This window comes from Anopheles gambiae, chromosome 2, assembly GCF_943734735.2.
Source record: "Anopheles gambiae chromosome 2, idAnoGambNW_F1_1, whole genome shotgun sequence".
Lineage (NCBI taxonomy): Eukaryota > Metazoa > Arthropoda > Insecta > Diptera > Culicidae > Anopheles > Anopheles gambiae.
Genome location: NC_064601.1, coordinates 4,790,045 through 4,811,963, shown reverse-complemented (window position 1 = coordinate 4,811,963; position 21,919 = coordinate 4,790,045). Strand labels below are relative to the sequence as shown.

Below are 21,919 nucleotides of genomic sequence, written 5' to 3'. Positions count from 1 at the left end.
TCAAAATTTCCATTTCAGTGTCTCACCGCTTCTGTTGCTGCTAGCGTAGGATGGACTTTTTTACCTTCAATTTTGAGTAGTTTTTTACATCACGTCGGCATTTTACTTGTTTCCATTTTTTCTTGCGTCTTTTTTGTCATTATAAGTGTACGTTCTTCCAGATTGTACTTTAAACGCTAGCGAAAGGTATGTTTCCCTTTTTATTCTCACTCTTGCGTATCTTCTAGGATTGCATTAGACTTTGTTCAATACTTCACTAGTAGTGTTTGAATTTGATTAACATCATCTAAAAAGCGATGCATTTGATGCGCTACACCATTCAACGCGTTGCCTCCGGTTCATCAGTCACTTCAACGCGTCCTTCCAAAATTCCACCACCATGTTTTATAATTCTAGCTTAAGCTATATGCGCGCTTGTGTCGTGTTCGAAATTGTTTTCCAATCCGTTTACAAAAAGCTCACTCAATTATTCGCAAACATCACACCCCCCCCCCCCCCCCGGCCCCCGCCCCGGAGCAAACGGAGCAGCGTCCGACGACTTCATGCTGACGTCAAGACGTCGGATCGTCACTTCAGCTGCGAACGTAAAACAATACAAAAACTTCATCCCATCGTAATTCCACAGCATTTTTGCACGTGGCGGGAAAGAATGAACAAAACACAACACAAAAAAAATAACAGCAAACCATCGGTGATTAAATTAGCTTCACTTTTTTCTCTCTCCAGCAAAACCTCTCTCGGCCAAAACCGTTCTAGCGCTAATGCGCTAAGCTGATAATACGCTTCCATGGTTGGTTTGCTCTGTTTCATCGCTTATTCATTACACGTTTTTCCTTTCTCCGCGGGTTCGGGGAGTTTTGCTGCATGCATGTGCCCAGGACCGCCGAGCCGAGCAGTCAACCCGAGCAGCCACCATCGCGGCCGCCGCTCCCATTTGCACTCGGGCTAAGAAGTTCCCTTTTTTACCATTTTACCGGTTCGCTGCATCCGTGGTTCTTAACTTTTTGCTCACTTTTGCTCACTTGTTTCCGCTTGCGTTCCGTAGCATCATAGCATCCCATAGCTAGACACAGCTTCCCTTTCTCCCGGTAGCAGCAACTCGCCCCTCTTCCCGGGGGACCGTATTCGTTCAACCATTTCCACCGCGACCGTGCGCCGTGAGAGTAAGCTAAAAGAAATTATTTCATTGTCTTTATTTACAAAACTGCTAGTAGCTAGAATGAAAATGATGGTCACGGACTGTAATCGATTGTGTTTAGCTTTCCCAGCGCTGGTTGGCAAGTGACAGTGCAAGAAAACTTTCGTAGCATCACCGCCCTTCCCGTGCGCGGACCGAAAACTCGCCCGCGATCGTTCAAATGCGGTACCGCTGCTCTCAGCTGCTAACATGCGCACCAAATGTCTCTTAATTGCCTGTTCTTCCTTCCAAGCATTCGATTCGAGTAACGACGAAAGACGTACGATCTAAAATGCGCATCCTTAAAAAACCACTAATGGAAGGCGGGCGGCGGTACACAGCCCCGGCCCGAACGGGGAAAAAACTTTCACACACCATGCTCGCGCGGCGGCAGAACGGCTTTAGCCCGCGTCCTGCTTGCGCACTCACCCAAGCGAGCGAACAGAAACACAGCACAGCGCCCAACCGACGACAACGAAACGAGCTTTTGCATTTTGTCGTCAGCTGCCGAAAATGGATTCGGTACCACTTTTGTTTGCTAGCATTTCGGAGGGTGTTCCGAAACGGCCAAAGCTCTCCATTAACAACTCCAAAAAACCCCGGCACGGGAAACGGGCGACAGCCGGCACGTCGAATAAGGGGGGCGGGGGCTGTTTTGATCCCTCGAGATTCATGCTGAGTCGAGAACCATGCTCGACGCAAAAGAAGCCCAACCGAACCTGAGCCCTAGAAGTCTTCCCCGCAGTGCTGTAGCAACGGTAGACCGTAGTCATCGTTGATATTGGTTCAAACAAGAAATTTTCACTTTTTGGCCGCAGCCAGCCAGGCAGCATTTCAAACCGTCCGGCCATATGGTACGGGGGGCGTTCCAGCATCGCCTTTTCCTTCGCATTAGGTACCGGGACGCAAGCTGTCGGGCTCGGAGATGAGGTGCAAATGGTAGCGTAGAAAAAGGGCATGTTCTTTGGCCAAATCCGTCCGGTAATGCACCGGCACGTACTTGAAATTCTTCCGAAACGTGATGGTGCATGTGGGGATGCCCCATTTGGGGATGCCTCAGTGGTACTGTTTGCGATGACAAAAAGGGATACGATACTAGCGAGGGAACCGATGCAAGCGGCAAACAGAACGGCGAAACACACACACAAACCCGGTTTTCTAGTTGCCAAAACTATTTGCACTACTTACTGGTAGAGGGGAGATGGAACAACAACAAAACACACACGCAACAAGCACAATCTTGAGCATTGCTCCAGTACCGGGCCGGTACGTGTGTTAAGTTTGCATCTCAATCTGAGAGTGACATGTTGATCAATATTAAAGAAAATCGTTCCCTCGGTGTTGCCTCGATCGTACGAGTTGGAGCGATTGCAGCAACCTACATCCAACCTTTTGAAGCAATGGCACGAGAATTGCCCCTCAGGGTGAGAAAAAACCTACCCCAGTACGTCGACCACAGTGCACTAAAATGTACAACAGCACGCCCCGGGTACCAAGCGCCACACACACTCGTGCGAAGAAATAATGAAACAACAACGCACATCACCGGTACACTTACGCTCGGAACACCATATCAATTACATCGTTGAAATTGCTACATCTCTCGTGCTCTTGCCATCGAGGCCACTCGAAGGAGAGGATAAATTTCGACAGCTTCCGGCAATTCTCCCTTTTGCTCGCCGCCATCTGCCGAAGAACGGAGGCGGCATCGTCGTGTCCAATTTCCCGACATTGCCAAATTATTTCCGAGGACGGTTCCCCTTGTCACCCGGACAATATGGCAAAATAATCCCGGCTCCGAAAAGCGTACCCTCGGGGCCAGCAGCAGCAGGACAAGGACGATAAAAATAACACAATAATCGACTCGAGCCTTGTCCGAGCACGCATTTGCTGGCAAGTAATTGCTTCTGCTTGGAGCTTTGCTCTTACCCCAAGAGCACATACACACACACACACACACAAACACTTGAGTGGACCGATACCTTCCGGTTTCTCATTGAATCCTGGCACCGTGTCTGCGCGTCTCGGCGAACCGCTGCTGTCACGAGAACGCCAGCCAGAGAACGCTCGTCAATTATTTGTTTGATGAAAGAAGCATGTCGCGTTTAAGCAACAGCTCAGTGCCGATGAGATCGATACCGAGTCAAAAGGAACAGTGTGCTGTGTGTGTATGTGTATAATGCCATTGGGCGAACGGTTCTAGAGCCATCCCCTCGGTGGGCAAAGTTTGGTTTGTTAAGGATATTTTTACGACCATATCCATCGCTACCAGGGCAGCACTCAACAGCCTTCCATTTTATCCGGTTTCATTCAAAATAGGTTTATGGTTTCGGAAAAGGGGGAGGTGGGAGAGGTGGTAAAAATCCAGAGTCCAATTAAAACATCCCCTTTTCAGTCGGATAAAAGCACCAACTACAGCATACACACCACAAAAGGGCCATGAAAAGTGCCAGAACCAAAATCTACCACACGAAACGCAGGGCTCGTTCTAGATTTCCCCCGAGCACATATCACCATCAGTGAAAACCCCTTCGACACGGTCGACACACACAATCGGGTTGCTGTTGCCCTTTCCGTTAAACGGACGAGGAGCGAGGAGCAGAAGCAGAATAGCAGAAAAAACTGCCCCAGAAAGCTCACCATACACCCCTCGACCCCGGTGTAGTTGCGGAAAGTTCAGCGCGTTTTCAAGCCAAATTAAGAACGGCCCTTGCCATCGGGCACGTACGGGGCAACTACTACTCCCCAAGGGCACGGCTACGGGTGCCCATTCACAGGAAACTTGAAAGTTTAAAAGCATTCTATCCAATTATTCCAATAAACGCTAATGGAACCGCTTCCCACGGGACGCAAATAGTCGGGGATTGCATCTCGGGGATGGTGTGCTGCGTTGGTGGATTACCGGCACCGTTGCCCATCGCCGACCATGTGAAGCGGTAACCGAGCCGCACCTCGGGCGTACGGGCGGGGTACTTACTGCAAGTTGATTGCACCGTCACTTAGCCGAGAGCATGCGCCTAGAAGATCCCGTTTGCTGCCTGTAGTCCACCTGAAAAGGCCTAAAACATAAGCCATTATTGAAGCGAGGTTATGCTTTGCGTTAGTTGCGTACCGTTTATGAGCTAGCTTACCACCATTTTTGTTTTCTTCCTTTCGTAGGTCCTCCTCCTCCTCGGTCTGGCGCTTTTGTCGCGGGGTTTCTTCTAGCAGCGCTTGCTATGCTTTGCCATTTTGACTAGCGTGTTTCACTGTAGCCCCTTACCAGTTCTCGCAATAGTTTGCATTCCATTTTGTATATTATCTTGTTCACGGATTATGCTGTTGTATGCACCAATTTGCCAATACGGTCCCACCTTGATGCATACCGTATTCCCCGTTCCCTTCAGCACTTTCTACACACACACACACCCACACACCCAAAGAGCCATACTGTGCCGGGATCTGTTACATTCGAACGCTTTTGCAGCCAAGAGAGGGCGGATAAGCTTGCTTCGAAAATTGCACCGTGCTGCTGCCACCGTTATCGTTGTATTACACATGAAAGGCTCAATTGTTACTCCGTATCGACGCAATTCGCTAAACGAAACCCCGTAACCGCACAAGCTCGGCGTGCGCGTTCCCGGGAGAACGGCATTAACACTCTTCTCTTGTACACACGACCGATTTTGCACTCAAATGTTGTATATGAGCTCATCGCTGTAATTCACCATACACAAACACATTCACACCCATGTACATACACCATTAGTCTTTGGTAAAACCTAAGTGAAACGTCTCTGTATCTACACCATTTTCTATCGATTTTCTATCGAACTCCTGTCGTACTAACAGCTTCGCTCCGTTTTCTTCACACGACTGCGCGTCCACCATCAACAAACAACCAACAGCTGTCATTGCGGTCAGCTCTGACAGCTAGTTGCACCGTGCTCGCGTTGTGCATACATTTAGGCGCGCAACGATCAACGCAATACGTTTTTCTTTTTTCAAATTTATTTCAGCCACATTTTCGTTCCCCTTTTTTCTTACCAACTTTTACCACACACCAGTGTGGGTGCGTTTTTTTCTTCAGTGTGTGTGTGTTACGTTTTGATTTTTGTGCGCGTACAGCAAACACGAAACCACGGCGGCATTTTGCAGGAGAAGGCATCCTGATGCGGGTTTTCTGTAGCGCGTTTTTATTTTACAAACAGTACAAAACTTGATACAAGTTTTGGCAAAACATCGTAACCTATTTCTTTACCTTAACCGCTCTAATGCAAGCAACTAACCATTCTCAACCACCAACTCAACTGCCAACATCTCTTCTCTCTTTTCATTATGGGCAATGTCGTCGTCATCTGTTTGTGTGCAACTTTTCCGTGTTTCACGAATTTCTATGTCGCATATGATAATCAAACAAACAATCCAAAAAAAAAACAAACTATATGTACAAAATCAAACGCTCATCACAATGCTGTTTTGCTGCAAACCAAAAAAAATAACTTTAAAAAAATATACACACCTCATTGATCGTGATGATCGTGATGACAAAAACCAAACGCGATCTGCGTACACCATCACCATCACGGTAAACGACTACTGCGTGCAAAACGGATCGTTCGCTACCGATCGATCGACGGTTTCGGGACGACCGGAAATTGCAAAAAAAAACCAAACGTCGACTGCAACCGACTGCAAAAAATGACGACAAATTAAACCAATACTTCGAACTCAAACGCCATACCAATGTCAATGTAACTAAAAAAAACCACCCCTCAAACAACTAAATCGCTCAAATACTGCAACTTTCGCTCGAATTGAATTCGCTCGTGCACAACACCCCCACACAGACGGTCCGGCCGTTGTTCGCGTCAACATTTTTGTAAGAAGTATATCTAAAATCGATGACGTGACTATGGTAAGTGTAGAAGTGCGACGGTATCAGCTCTCCCCCTCCTAAAGAAAAAAAAACAAAAATCAAACAAACAAACAAAACAACTCAACCAAACCAACCTCCTCCCCACTCTCTCTCACTCTCTCTCTCTCTCTCTCTCTCTCTCTCTCTTTGCTCCGTACTGAAACTGTAGCACACAGCAAACCGATATAATCTAAAACGCCGGAATGATAATAATTAAACAAAAATTCTTCACCACCACTCTCCTACCCCGTAAAAGAAGTGCAAACACATACTCACACACACATACACACACGTTTGTTTTTTCCATCACTCCCAATTTTGTGTTTTGTGTGTTCAGTATCTCCAATTTGAATGCAACCAGTTTCGTAATAAGCGAGAGCACATCGATTATGTTTTTGGAAAAAAAGCTACAAATATTCACACACACACACACACACACACACACACAAACACACAACACTTTCTCCCAGTTCGATCTTATGGCCACCATTACCACCCTGGATCTGATCACCCTTATGGCCACCCAACTGCACTTTTCCGAGCTATTCCACGGATGCCTCGCAACATTCATAAACACGTTCGATGCCTTCGATGGTTCGTGTTCCGGGTTGGCTCGGTGTAAGAATTCCAGTCTGGCTTCGACACTAGTGTCTTGTGTTTGCTCTTGTGTGTCTGTGTGTTTGTGTGTGTGTGTGTATGTGTGAGCATTTTGTTTGCTTTTGTTTTGGTGTGCCTTTTACTCAAATTCACGCCCCAGTTCCAGCGTTCCAGCGGTAGCCGTAGTGAAAAGATAAACGTAACGCTTCTTTTCTTTTGCTCCCTCCACTGCAAGTACAGTCGTACTTGCAGTCTTCGCCATCACTCGTTTCGTTTTGTTTTCCCCCTTTCTTAAACGTGTTTCGTCTGATTCGATTTACTTTCGTTTTATCCCAGTTTTATGCTGCTGATGATGTAGCGGGTGCTGTGTCGTTTACCCTCCTCCCACTACGCTACTACCATTTCCGAATGTTTTTATTTTGTTTTTTCATGTTTTGATTTTTTTTTTTTCGTTCCGTTTGGCAATGGTTAGTTTTTTTTCGAATTTGTTTTGATTTTTTACATTTATCTTTCGCGTTTACTCTGTTGCCTCACCGTTGCGATCGATTTTCACCTTTTTTTTTTCTTCTTTTACTCGTTTGTTACACAAATTGCCCCCTTTTCGTCTGACATTCGGTTTTGTGTTTCCTAATGTTTTGATCTACTTTTACCATCACGTTCGCGTTTGTTTGTTTGTTTGTTTGTTGTTTACTAACAGCCCCGACAGTTTTTATGCGTTTTCTTAACGTTTTGCATCATCTTTCTCTTATGCGGACGACAGTTTGTCAGACTTAATCGGCAAATTTTAGCGGGCGCAAATTTCTTTCTTTTATTTGCACTTTTGATCCTTGGCGACTTTGTTCGGGCGTAAAATTGTTAAAAACAATTCTTTTTTTTTTAATTCCTAGTCTAATTTTACGTTCCTTTGTTCTGTGTTCTGTTCACGTATGCAAACGCCACAAAAATGAAATGAATCACCTTGACCGTAACAAGAGCAAACACAATCGCTACTGGAACACTTGTACCAACCGTATAGTTGGTTGCTTGTGCACTCTCACAGCCACAGCAAACAACGACAAAAACATAACACTTGCCAAGTCAACGATTAGCTCCATCTGAAGTTACAATGCTGATACTTGTGTCCCCTCAACGTGTACAAGTTTTTACGTACATTTTAATTTGTGCATCCTTCCCTCACGTAGCATTTTGCTCTCGTCTTCCTGTGCTGTGCCGTACTTCTCCAATGTAGTCAGTCGATTTTTACTTCGCATTGATAAGTTCCTTCTTCTCCAATGTTTAAGTCGGTTTGAAGATGTTTTGAAGTCATTTTGCATTTGCTTTTGCATTTTTGGACGTTCTTTTTCACCAGTTTTCTTTCCTCTATTCAATTTTCTCCTCTTCCTAATCGCTGCATTTGTTTTGCATATTTGTTTTTTTTTTCTCAGTTTGCTTTTGTACAGTCTTTTGATGCTTCTGTATTGTTGCTTCTTTGGTTTGCAAATGATAATTTTAATACTTTTTGGAAAAAATTAAATGCTATCTCGGCTCAGCACCAACACGTGTTACCTTAACGCACACATGCAATGCAACATTCAGTGAACTAATCGTTGGCTTTTTTGCAGATGATCGTGCTCATTTAACCGTGGTGTGAGTGACTCACACACCTGCGCGCGTTTCATACATTTTCCTGCTGTTTTCATCATAAGTGGACACAGCGAGCTCCATTCCATCAAGCTCATTCCCAGCGCTCATTCCTTCTATACCAAACCCCGTAGCCCCTCGTCCCCCTTAGTCCAAAGTCACCCAGAAGCTTACAACTTTACAAACCCTGTAGAAGATGCATATGCATCAAACAATTTCCCAATTTTTTATAGCCTCACTGCCGCCTACCGACATGCTCCTTTGACGGTCCCTAGCATCAACATATTGTCTGGCGTTATCTATCACCGTTGCGTAGAGCTGCTACCAATGTGTTCTATCGCTATCATCCTATTTTTGCTCATCCTCCTACATATGAATTGGTGTTTTCTGTCCAGCCGTTTTTTCCCCATTTCACTCCCTTTGATCCATCTTCTTAACGGTTGATTATTAAACTTCAAGTGTGAATTTGTTGTTGTTTCACAGTTTCATTGATTGACGACACCCCTTCATCCATCGCCTATTTTACCATCATCTGGTTCTCGTTCTCGTTGACAGTGGTGTGTGTGTTTTATTTTCGATGTTTTTCACGAAACTTTACTGCAACATCACTGCCTCCACCGTTCTATCCACCCCCCGTTTTCCTTCCCTTTTTGTGCTGTTTGTTTTGATCCGAGTTTTGTTTTCCTGCTACCCCCTTTGTAAGCTAATTGTCTCGGTTGTGAATGTGTTTGTCGTAAATGGTATTTGCTTTTAATTGATGACTTATTTAAGTATAATGCGTGTGAATTGTTTTCTAAACGCATTCTAAACGCAAAACCAGCACTATGCTGGCTTTTTTCAGATAATATACAAAGTAAAACAATATTCTAACGACACACTACAAATGAAAAAAGAAAAGAACAGGCACCAAACAATGATCGGCTACCGTACACCGCAGACACAAGGACGATAATGTAGGATTACACACGCACACGCGACCTTCTCACACTGTTGTCTATTGAGAGTAGATGAATCTGTCAGTGTTGAACTAAACGTTGTTACCTCGTAGTATAATAGTACTTAAACGTCACAGCTCTCCTAGTGTCTCTCTCTTTCTCTCTGTCTCTCTCTCTCTCTCTGTGTCTCTTCCTATCATACCGTGAGTGAGTGTTCATTTCAAAACGGTCGATTCATTTCAATATGTCCTTCCTCAACTGTCTTTAGATGTATCTGTCAAGCAGGTGGCATGTACAGTCCCGTCGCCATAGCGACAGTTTTACCAATGTTCCGACTGTAGTATTCGCATTCACTGTATCTAATTAGACTATCTCTGTTCATGTGTTTCATTTAAGCACGTTGGTGTCATATTGTTGTGTGGTATTTTTGCAAACAGATTGTAGTGTATCTTTAGACTTTTGCTAGTATTACAACTGTATAGCTACAACTATAAAACAATCAACAGACTGCTCCTCCCTTATAGATGCGCCCGAGTGTATAGATTCTATGACATGACTACTAACGAATAACTAATTAGCGTTAGATCTCGATCTTCGTAGTCTACTAAATGCTGCTTACTACAACCAAAGCGCGACTACTAACCCACGTCTAGATCCTGGAGCACCGTTGAGTACCGTTTTTAGTATGGAAAAAAGGCTCATTGGCGTCAATTTACTCTACTATCGGCCATTCAATAGTTCACTGAATGTCACTGTAGGTTAAATGCGTAATTGGCTAAATGTTTTTGGTTGCATTTTTTTGCTGTTTTAAATTTGTTTTTTTTTTTGTTGTTGCTTTCTCTCTATGTATTCTCAAACATCTAATGTTTAGATTTTCTTATTGCTCTTTTTATAATGCTCGTTTCTTTCTTCTTTGTCTTGATTTTGGCTTTGTTTGTAAGCTGAAGCTAACTTTGTTGAAATCTCTCCTTTGCTCTTTCACTCTCTCTCTCTCTCTCTATATATATACTTAAGAATATCCGCTATCTCAACTACGTGTGTAATAGTATTTTGCATTTTTTTTTCTCTCACTCGCTCTCTATCTCTCTCTATTGCTTTAGCAAACTAGACGTTAACAAGGCACTCGATGTGCCGAATATTATATTAATACTTCACATAAATTATAACTATTTAACAACATTTCTTGCCATATTGCCTTCAACTGTTATTCGTAATTTGCAAAAAAATGCGTATAACCTCTCGATTCTTCTAGGCGATAAGTACGATAAGTGAACAACGCTGTTCAGCTGTATAGATGAATATATGTGTTTGTTTTCTCTTCACATAGTTTTCCTATAGGCACCACGTCGAAGCACACAGCCGGCGAATCACAATCTTATTTTGTGTGTGTGTGTGTGTGCCAAACCATGACCGATGAGTGTGTTTAGTATAATGCGGGAGCACGGTTTCTGTGTTCGAAGAAAACAAAAAAAACATGACCCCAAATAGCTAAATAGTCTAACAGTCAAAACGACACCCAACGTACCTGTGTTACATCTATATATATAGGAACTTTCGTTTACTGCCTCCTTTAGTACTGTAGAGCATTTGAACGCAGATTTGTAATGGGCGTAGTGCATTTTAGCCAACTTCATGACATGCAAGCAATCGACTCATACTGTCACCCATTCATGCATCTTACCGTAGTGCGAATTAGAGCGAATCAGGAACGAAACAAGTCCTCTTAGTATGCAAACTGCATCAGATAACCAAGAATCAATAACAATAACAATAACCAGAATCGTACCCCATACCGTTTATTACATGCATCAGTGTGTATGTATGTATGTGTATGTATGGGTGTGTGTGTGTGTGAAGCACAATGTGCTGCGCGCATGTACAAGTACGGATAGATGTTGTTTGGTGCAATTTGAATCCACTCTAATCTCTCTCGCTCTCTCTATAACCGTGATCTTAATGCATTCATTGCATACATTTGCCGATTTTTTTTAGTTGCATTATTAGTTACCACAATCATTTTGGGGGTTTGATCGACTCCAGTTTTTGGTTACACTGTTGGTTTTGTTTCCGTTATCTCTTATCCTCGCCTACTGTTTTGATTTCGTTCGTTCAATAATCAGTTCCTTCGTTGAAGTTAGTTCGTAAGTGTACTCAAAAGCTAAACCATTCAGTGTCGTTCACTGTCATCTGTACCGTGCAATCGATATGCAGTGCTAATCAACTTTCTCTCTTTTTTTCTACACTCGAATCCCGTTCGCATACTGCTTTTACTATTTGATCTTGAACCACCACCAAAAAAAAAAACACACAATACTGGCCACCAACAAATTACTGTCCTGAAAATCCCGCGCGATAAACGTGAACACGACGTGAAAAAAACGCATCAAACCGCATTACAAACGCCAATCCAACATTCAAATACCCGTTCCCGTTTCTTCCAAAATGCCAACGAAAAACCGAATACCAAAACAATACAATGTAAAAAATGTCTACCTCAACTACTTCAACTACACCATCTACACACAAAATAAAAACGAAATGTCGCGATAATTGCAAACCCAATTCATCAAAAACAAATCAAAAACCAAAAACCAAACCCCGTAGACGATAAGGCCACACAAGTGTTCGTCAACATGTTCCTAAGATCGATCTCGAAAATCGACGATTACAAAATGGTGAGTTAGTGTGCATTTGTAACAGTCCCAGACCAACCAACCAACCAACCAAAGTCCGTTAATTAATCTCTGTTACGTCTCAACAACTACAAAAACACACACACAGTTTGTACAGTGTTTCTCGTGTTTCCTGTGACTTTTTTCCCTGCATCTAGTCCGCGGGTACTACTCGGCGGGCTAGTGCAAAACTGTGTTGTGTTGTGTTTTCAAAGTACCGGTGTTTATACGTCTACATTTAACTAAAAAAAAAAACAGGCTCAGAGCCATCGCTACACTTGTACAAAAATTACACAGAAAAGGCGTTCGACTGAGTGGCATCCCTACCCACCCTTACCGGCGCCACTCTGAGCTCTGTTGGCTTCTCTGTCTCTGTTTGTTTCCCTGTTTCTGTTTTCTGTTTCCTTCTTGACTCTCGGTGTCTATCTCGGCGCTCTTTTCATACACACACTGTGACACTGCGCAAACACAATCAATTTAAAGTAACGTCAAACAATGGTTCCACGTTAAACGTCACACAATGTTCGTTTCGAGTGAAACTTTACTCTCGCGCGCGCAAGTTTTACAAACACAAACAAATACATATCTATGTTATCTGTTTTTGTATTCATACCTTACTCATCAATACCATAATTGACCCTCTCAACTCTCAACATGATCTTCCCGTGCTGATCGTTAGTCCATCACTAGTTGCTTCCCCCGCCCCTCCCAGCCAGCAAACATTTCCCTTTTCCCCATTTCCTTTCCATCATACGGTTACCTTACATGAGACAATTAAGTTCTGTTTTTTTTTAATCATTTTTGCCAACCAACCAAGGACATGTTTAACCACTCAAACATACACAAACACCCACATACCCACTCACAGTGATCGGCGAAATTTCCTCCGCCTGTCTCGATCGCAATACCGCCACTTCCTTCATACTTCAAAACGAACCTACATTCACCTACATTCTGTTATTTCGTTGTCTGTTGTTTATCTTATCGTTTTGATTTGTGGTTTTGTGTTTGTGTTTTGTTTTGTATGTTTTTATTTTCGTTTTCAGTTTCTAACAATCTACTAAGCTACATTAATATGTTATCAACACTTTGTTCGAGTGTGCGAGTGTACGCAACCTAATCGCTGTTCCGTTGGTAAAGTTTTAACCACGAACGCTCCACCGTTCGCACGGGGCTGTACAACTGTCGCCCGAGCATTCAATCGTTCAGTGTAAACGATCTCAGTGTACTACTGTCATTATTGTTGCCACCGCTAGAGCATCCGCCAGCACCCGACGCGTTGCTCTGTTTGGTGTGATTGTGTGTGTATGTGCGTGTGTGTGTGTGCGTACGTTGGCTTGCTCGCGTGTTTATGTATGATTTTTTGTGTGAGCGTGAGTGTATGTGTGTGAGAGTGAGCTTGATGTATGTATGTGTGCACACTCTTTCGATGTCTACCGATTACATGTGTATGTTGATGTCTGTCACACGCTCTGCAGCAACCAAGTGCACCCAGTTCACTACTTTGACAAACCCGGAAAGAGAAAGGTGCCCTACGTGCCCTCCCATTTCTGTACAATCTAATCATCGGAATAGGATGCAGCCGCTTTTCCATACACGGTTTCTTACCCCTTCATAATACACACACACACACACACACACATGCGAAGCACAGTGACAGCCTTCGCACCATTCTGTGCGGACATACACAAGCAGTACCTTCCCCGCCTGCTATGTGAAGGGCCAGCGTACACAACCTACACCCTACGACCAGACAATACGTGGCTGCCCAGTCGATCTACTTCTTTGTCCACACTTCCACATTCACCTTTCGTTCTTTAGTTTTCAAGTGTTTTCCACCCAGCGTTTCTTTCTCCTTCTCTTCTTCTTCTTCTTCTTCTTCTTCTTTGCCTTTTGCTCGTTGCTATGCGCTACTTTTATTTCGCCGTCCAGTGGTTACTGAACAGCGCGTATGTTTGTGTGCGTATGCGTTTGTATGAGTCTGTGTGCACGAACAACACCACTTTTCGCGTACTTCGACTTCCGGCACAGCATCCTACTAGCGCGGAGGCACCCAAACCAAACGGCATTGTTATGACATGCAAAGGCGCCAACCGGATTCTCGAAGCGTTCCATCGTCCCTTTTGCCCCGTTTGCAGTTTACACGCTTTGCAGTTCTTGCTCGAAAGAGTGGAATACATGCAGACGTACCACACTCACAACAACAACAACAACAACAACAACACACATACACTTCCTCCGGTCCCTTTTGGCGGCAACGAGCGGCACCGGACGAGTATAGCAACTGCTCTACTTCATATGCAAAGTGTTTTTGTTGTGTAAAAATGTCGCCTATCGATTATGTGTCGTTGCACTGTATGCATATCGTTTCTACTTGTTTATTATTTTTGTCTATATTTCTTGCTAGACAATGTTATTTATTTCATTTATCAGTAAACTTTGTTTCCAATTTTACTATTTTTTTACATTTCTGCTTTACGGTATTTAATTAAATTAATAATCATCTGCCACTCCACACGCTTTTACAGCATTATTTTCCTTCATTTGCCCCTTTCTTTGCCCGTTGTATATTTACACTGCTGTCAACTTTAGTGAACAAAAAATACTACTCAACACTGTCAGTGCTCTGCATACCTCTTTCCCTAGACCATTTCATTCATGTCATCCATCCATTGCCATCCATTGCCATAACCATCCATTTTCCATTCTCCATATTTAGTTCAGTTTCATCCTTTGCTCATTTAATAAACCGTGTTTAAGTGTAACATTCTCTTAAGTACTCTGTACTTATCTGCTGTATTTCCTATCGTCTAGCTATAATCCCCTGTGTGTATGACGTTATACTAGCAAACGAAGCGAATCAATATTGTTATCCATATGTTGCGACATGTAATCCCTTACCGTTTTGCGTACATACTATTGTCCTTAACGTACTGCTGCGTGCTCTAGTGTACTACTCTTCTCTTGTTGCAATTCTATCCTCTATTTCGCTGTCACGTTTAATTCTGTCCCATCCATGTGCTGAAAGAATATTATATTTAACACAAAGATCCCTTTTCTTTAAAATAATTTTAGGTTTTTCCTTTGTTTTTTTTATACTTCTATGCTCAGTTGTTAATGTGTTTGTGTTTTAATTATATTTTTCTCTTATTTCTATTGAAATGCGACTAGGCAGAGTTTAGTTCGCATATAAAACGCGTAAAATTAGTTATACACATTCAACAGCCCCCAGCTGCAGACCATTCTCAGCACAATTAAATCGTTAAAGCTATCGCCCATAATCGCTACCTCACCCGGAAAAGTGATAATAATTCACGAATTTATCAGCGCTCGTTTGGAAAACAGACCCGAGCGCCATCATCCCTTCCCTTTCTACTTGCGCCACACTAATCCAATCAGGCTCGAAAGAGCGACATTTCGAATGCAAAATTTTTCACTAGAATTAATTACCGTCTACCTACGGTACGCTAGAAAAGCAGCACGAACTTGCGCACGATCCGTCAGGTGCTCGGCAAGTCTTCTTCAGCTCGCCCGTTCGGTCGACACCGAACAGTCAGCAAAGCGTTACGGGAACAAATAGTAACGTAGCCGACGGGGGCACAAAAACAGCAGCTAACGAAAAAAGAAAAATGCTAATCAAATCCAAGGTCCTGATTTGATGAACACATTTACATTTTCGCCCGTCCCGTTCGCCCGTTCATCCGGGTGCTTTTTGCGAACATACGAACCTGCCCCTGCCGGAGCAAAATAATTCAAAAACATCCTCATCATCTTCATCACCATTTCCGCACCCGCTGCAAAACATCCAAACAAAACCGTCGTTTGTGTGACGTCCTCGCCATCCGCAGTGGCAGTGGCTGACAGCGGCGCGTGTATTGGTGGAGTTAAGGGGGGATTACTATTTCAAAGCTTTGCGGACCCGAAAAAAAAACCGTGTATGTGGCCCCGACCACTTGACACGATTGTCAAGCACTGTTTGCTGCTTCCGCCTACGAATGACATCATTAGCGCATCTACTTCCCGGTTTCCTCCGGTCTGTCTGAGAGGGAGGGGTACCGGCCTGCCCATGTCCCATGACTGACCTTCGATGGCAGTACGGGCTGACCTTACAAACACAGGCGCACATAAAACCCACACGCACATTCAATGGTAGGAAACGGATGAAACCCTTCAACCGAACCGGATGCAAGATTTACATCTCATTAAGGAAACCTGTGCCATCCCACCGATGGTCGGTGCGGAAGCGTACGGTACCGAAACAAGAATGGGTAAGTGATTGCTTCAGCAGCAGATTTTACAAATCACCATGCGTCTCCATCTCCAGAATGAAAAGGGAAACTGATCCGTTTGGAGCGGAACCATTCTTAGCTAGGGTACTAGCACGCAGCTTGCCAGATTGATTTAAAGTGCCGTCTTTAACAATAATGACGGCAATGATCTCTCGAACTTGCCGTTTCACCGTTAAATTGCCATAAAATCACAAACCACCAGGCGTCTCCATTCGCTAGCCTGAAAGCTCCACCACAGGAAGATGGCGATGCTTTCGAGCTCTAATGCATTCGCTACATTGTCTTGCAATGTTAAAGGTGGATTTGATTTTAAATAACCCACGACCTACACTTGCAATCATTTTCGTTCAAATACTCCCAGTGTGATGCACGTACGTAAAAACCTCCAATTTTATTGGCGCACAGACACAACTGCAAGCCTACAAATACAGGGACCCACTACATGGCCATTCCGTTCCGTAGCATTATCTCAACGAGCCACTCCCGGCCCATCGTCGAAATCGGCTTACACTCGAGACCGTAAAATTAATAAGCTATTAAATTTGCACCGACCAAGCACTCGACCATCCGTCCAGCGGAGGCCACTCCCGCAAACGACGTATCGGCTAGCCGTTCGGAGCTTGGCGTGTACTTGTAAAACGGGCCGAAAAAAAAACATACACCAGTATGAAATAAAAAAGAAACCCATCCTCACACAAACGACACGACGGCGCAGTCCGTTTCGCATTTATTGGCCCAAAAGTTCCCTAGTAAAGTGCATTTTACGGTTATCGGTACGCTATAAGTCAGCCTCACCTCACCATCACCAACATCATGTCCCGTGTCTCGGGTGAAATCTTACCATCACACGGACACACGGCAAAATGCGGGACGGGAAGGAAGCAGAAGCATGTGCATGTGCGCCACAAATTTTGAAAATACTCGCTCGCTCGCTCGCTAGCTCGCTCTCCCGCTCGCTCGCTGCCAAATGTTTGCTGTTTGCGGCGTCCTGCCGCACGGTACCGGAGCGGTATGATCGCTTCAGGAAAACTTTTCCAATTAACTTTAAAACCGTCCCGAAAACCGTCGCTCGCTCTGGCCCAGTTTTGCTTCCCGCTTTTGCAAAACCCGCTCAGCATCTTTTGCCACTCGAACTCGAATGTGCTTTGACCACTCGACCACATTCAAAATGCAGACGATCGAACGGGCTTCCCGCAAACCTCTTGTTTCTCCTTGTTTTCCCCCCTCTTCATCTGTTCTGCAGCGGGGAGGAAACGCCGGTGTAGTATTTGCAAAACCCGAACACTCGCTTCCACTATCTGCTGAACCTCGCAGCCGGGAGAGCCAGAGGACAGAGGTTTTCGTTTATTTTATTGACGTTACTTTACGATTGCAATCCATTTCCCGGTGGTGGTTCAATTTCCCGAAATTGCACGAGCTAAATATTGCAACGGTACCGGTGCTGCTACAGATAAAGCTCTTCGAATCGGTTGTCAATCTGGCAAGCAAAAACTCCGCACTACTACCATCACCACCACCGGCCTTAGCGCGCGCACACTTAAGCTATATTTATGTGTTGCAGCAAAGGCTCTACCGTGCTGCTTTTTAATGCACACACTACGGTACACCATTAGGCGATGGCAACCACACCGGTTGCAAACGATAACAAGCTTGATTTCTGTAAACATTAAGATGGTGGTTTGTTTGCTTTCTTTACTGCAATTTCTGTGCATAAATTACCATTCATTTGCGCCGAGTCCAAACAGCTCGTACGCCGATGCAAAACGCAGTTAATCCCTCCAGCCCCAAACCGACGAGGATGGAGGGGCGAAAGCGAACGCAGTGCACGGTGGTGAAGAGTGGAATAAAATATGGTAACTTGTGAATCATTCCAGCCCGCAACCCACACCCGGGGAGCCCACGGCAAATGGGGGCAGCAACACGATTGCGAACCGCATTGTTCAAGTTGTTGAATAATGCAATAACTCGTGCGAAGCGCTGGTAGATAGCCGAACGGCCGCGTCTTGCAGTCTTGCGCGCCGTGCCATAAAAAATGAATGCAAATAAATCCCCAAAGACACAGCCCCCCCACTCCACTCCACCGTGGCACGGTGCCGTTCGTGGCTGACCAACCAACCAGCAGGCGGCCACGAGGACGGTGGCGGTTCGCCACAAACGGCGAGAATAAATTATGACGACGGCCACACAGTGCATCAGTGGCCGTGTCTGTATCTTCATCTTCATCATCATCGTCCTCATCAGCGCTAAAGCTCTGGTGCACATGACTCTCGGGCGAACGATCGGACTCCCAACCCCGAGGTCTGTTGGATGCTTTTGTTTTATTTTATAACAATGCGAAAGGTGGGTACTGTCGTGTGTTTTTTTATTTCTGTGTGCGCCACGGCGAGAAGAAAGCCAGCCCTCTGGGTCACTAATTCAACGATGACCACATTCAGACAACGGATGCTGCTTTGTTGTGCTGCGGGTGCTAGATGAATGAAAGGATGAAGTGATTTTTCTTTTTTTTTCGGTTTTAAAACACAATCTAATGCAATTTTTCAAACTAAATTGCATCCACATGGGCCCGAAGACGATCTGGCTCGATAGTTTCGTGCTGCTATAGTGGAAGGCAGAAGTGGGCGAAAATGGTTTAATTATAATGACAAGCAACCCACCAGCTGCAATGCACTTTAGCACAACCACACCAGTGTGTGATGTGCTTGTGCGAAAAACGCTGCCAGTTGAATAATACAAAAGCCTTCGAGCTTCAGGGTGCCGTTACTACTACTAATGAACCTATTAGTAATGGATGGCAATCGTGCACATACACTGGCGCCATCTGTTGCGAATAATTTGTATTAGCTTGAGTCAACCCGCACAGAGAAAAAGTTCATTTGAATATCTTAAACAACTGGTATGTTGTACCTTCCAGCTCACTAGCAAAGCATCGTCAAACAGATTTTTAATTAACGCTTGTTGTGTCATTCTTATGATTTATTCACATCATCAACATGCATTTCTGCTTTCAAACATCTGTCTTACTAACTTGCGGCTTGCATCACCGTTACTACGTACCGTTTGTGCTTTAGCGCGCGCTCTCTCTCTCTCTCTCTCTCTCTCTCTCTCTCTCTCTCTCTCTCTCAGTCTGCATCCCTACACATTTACACACACATACACACGTCTATATCACAGACACACACATTTATACAAACCTGTGTAAATTATTCCGCATACTTTAAAACACCTAATCAACCCTAACTTTCTTCGGGGAAAACTATTCCACCCGGCCTGCCAGCTCAGTGTAAGCTCATCAAGTGCACATACACACACAATCTCTCTCTCTCTCACACACACACACACATACACACACAGCTCATGATCACATTTTGCATAATTGATTAATGTTTGATCAAAGTTTGTCCTTTACTGTAAAGCTCCCACGTCACCTGGGAAGGATCGTCGCTCACACCCAAATGCACACATTCTACCATATGGAACCAGCTCTTACAGTGATGCAGTTGGAAAACTTAACTCTGCACCTGGCTGGCCAATAAAACTGTTACACACACACACACACACTTTTCCTTCTTGAAAAACAAAACTGTGCAACTTAGGCCAAAAAAAAACGCCCGGCTACGCTCCAACGCACAGACCTGCGCCAAACAGCCAATCAAATCAATCATCGAATCAATGCTGAAAAACTCCCCACCTACCCAAAAAAAAAGAGAGAGAGAATAAAAATTTACACCACAAGCAGGTGTGTCGTTTGGCCTGACACGGGTAACGAATTGTGATTTGCCAAACTGTCTAACCCTCACCATCGATGGAAATCGACATAAAAAGTCTCACTACCCAGCGTATCAGCTCTTCTCGCAAAATAATCAAATCGAACTTTTCTTCGTTCAATTTTATGGTTTCCTATTTTGTGCCTTCTTTTCGTACCATTTCATTTCGATCTTCATTTCCATCGTGGTTCCCAATGGATGTGGTGAATGTGAAAGAGAAATCTCCGCCCCTCCCGCCACACTCCCTTCACCCCCGCCGATCAACGCGTTGCTAGATGGGGAGGGGGGGAGAGGGTGGATTGGGTTGTATGCACGCTCCCGCTCTAGTGTATGTGTATGTGTATGTGTGCGTTTGTTAGTATGTGACTGTACGTGCGCGTATGTGTGTATGTTTGTGTATGTTAGGACGCCTTGTGTGGCAAGTATGGGTTTTGCCCGAGACAGCGAACGAAGCAACAACAAAAATACACACTCTCTCTCACACACACACATACTGGACATGGACCAATGGACAAAAAACAAAACGTTGAGAGAACGCTACATAAAAAAAGACAAATAAAAGAAGCAGGTGCTGAAGATGTGAAAGATGTAGTAAAAAGATGGTGAAGTCTACGCTGTGCCAGACTTCTACCACTACTACTAGCACATTACACGACACAACTGTCAAAGTGACAGCATCTGTCAAGCTACGAGACACCGTTCTTCCTGTGCACGTTTTGAATGTGCATTCACGTGCACTACCTCATGCTCCTTTCCATTTTCAATCCTCTCTCTCTCTCTCTCACTCTCTCTCACTCTCTCTCATTCTCTTTCTCTCGCTGTCTCTCTGTCTGGTATCACTCTTAAAACTGTGGACAATGTTTAAACAACTGGGCAAATGCAACCAACACTGAACAAACGTACTTCCACATTCCCCCCCCCCCCCCCCCCCCCACTCACTACTACCAACCAAATGAGACACCGACCGACACAGCTCCCTCCCACAACACTACACGCAAAACACCGGGCGAAAACACCTCAGCGAACCCTAACCGTTGCCCTTGGAAACTAGCCCCCGCTTCTACCTGCCTGGATAAGGTTACTCCGGTTTTCCCACTGCAACTTACTGCCCGTCAAAGTAGCACCTTCCACGACGACCCACGGGCACGGGCAGCTCGACACCCAAAACAACAACCACAACGACGACGACGACGAAAGCAAAGGGAGAAAAAACAAAACGAGTAAAGACACAGCTTCCTCCGGACGAAACCGGGGCCACCTTCGCCCAGTAGCCGCGGGTGGTGGCTTCTTTTTGCTATACAATACTCTTCGTCGGAGTGTATTACACGCTCTATCTTTCTCACACCCCCCTCACTCTCTCTCTCTCTATCTGTCTCTATCTGTCTCTATTTCTTCTGTTACATTTCTGTTTACCAGAGTATCATTTGTTTGTTGTTGTTGTTTTTTTTCTAGGCAACTTTCTTCCGACTTTAGCGTGGGCTGCTGCATCCCGTTCGGGAAGGGGGAAAAAACGGGGATCTAAGCGTATCCCGTTCGCTCGCCACCTCAAGCACTCTGCGCGGGGTGCGATCCTGCAGCTAACATGTCCAAAAGCCTCGCGCACAAAAAAAAAACGCAACGAAATTACCAAAACCAAAAAAAAAAACGAAGAAAAATAAGACCACCGTCCAATGACTAACAGGCGCCTCGCGAATGCATGCTCGCGAATGCGTCTCTGCGGCGATTCTCTTCTCCCGCATCTATAAGGGTTTGCTCTCCAGCATAGTGAAAGGGTTGCATGTACGTTTTAGCTGCATGCGCATCGGTTTTGCGATCAAAACCGGCACACTTCTCACACTCACCTACATCTTATTTCCATTTTTCTCTCTCTTTCTGGTCTTGTCTTTTCCTTTACCACTACCATCACTACACTACTACTACCTACTACTACTACTACTGCATCATTTCATCTTTCGTAGCTGCCTTCGA

General features: G+C 44.6%; 1 protein-coding gene across 14 annotated transcripts in view; it reads left to right on the top strand.

Annotated features, from left to right (window-relative positions):
- The window catches only part of LOC4577187 (glutamate-gated chloride channel), a 90,275-nt gene that overhangs the window by 52,180 nt on the left and 16,176 nt on the right, over positions 1–21,919 (top strand). For 6 of the 14 annotated variants that reach the window (XM_061663557.1, XM_061663558.1, XM_061663561.1 and 3 more), the window contains one exon: positions 11,831–11,901. The exons of 4 other annotated variants lie outside the window; for them this stretch is intronic. In XM_061663557.1, the coding sequence (XP_061519541.1) occupies positions 11,831–11,901 (71 nt within the window). Of the gene's footprint in view, positions 1–6,006; positions 6,075–11,830; positions 11,902–21,919 lie in introns of all 14 variants that reach the window. 4 more of the 14 variants (XM_061663563.1, XM_061663559.1, XM_061663568.1 and 1 more) reach the window with 1 other exon arrangement.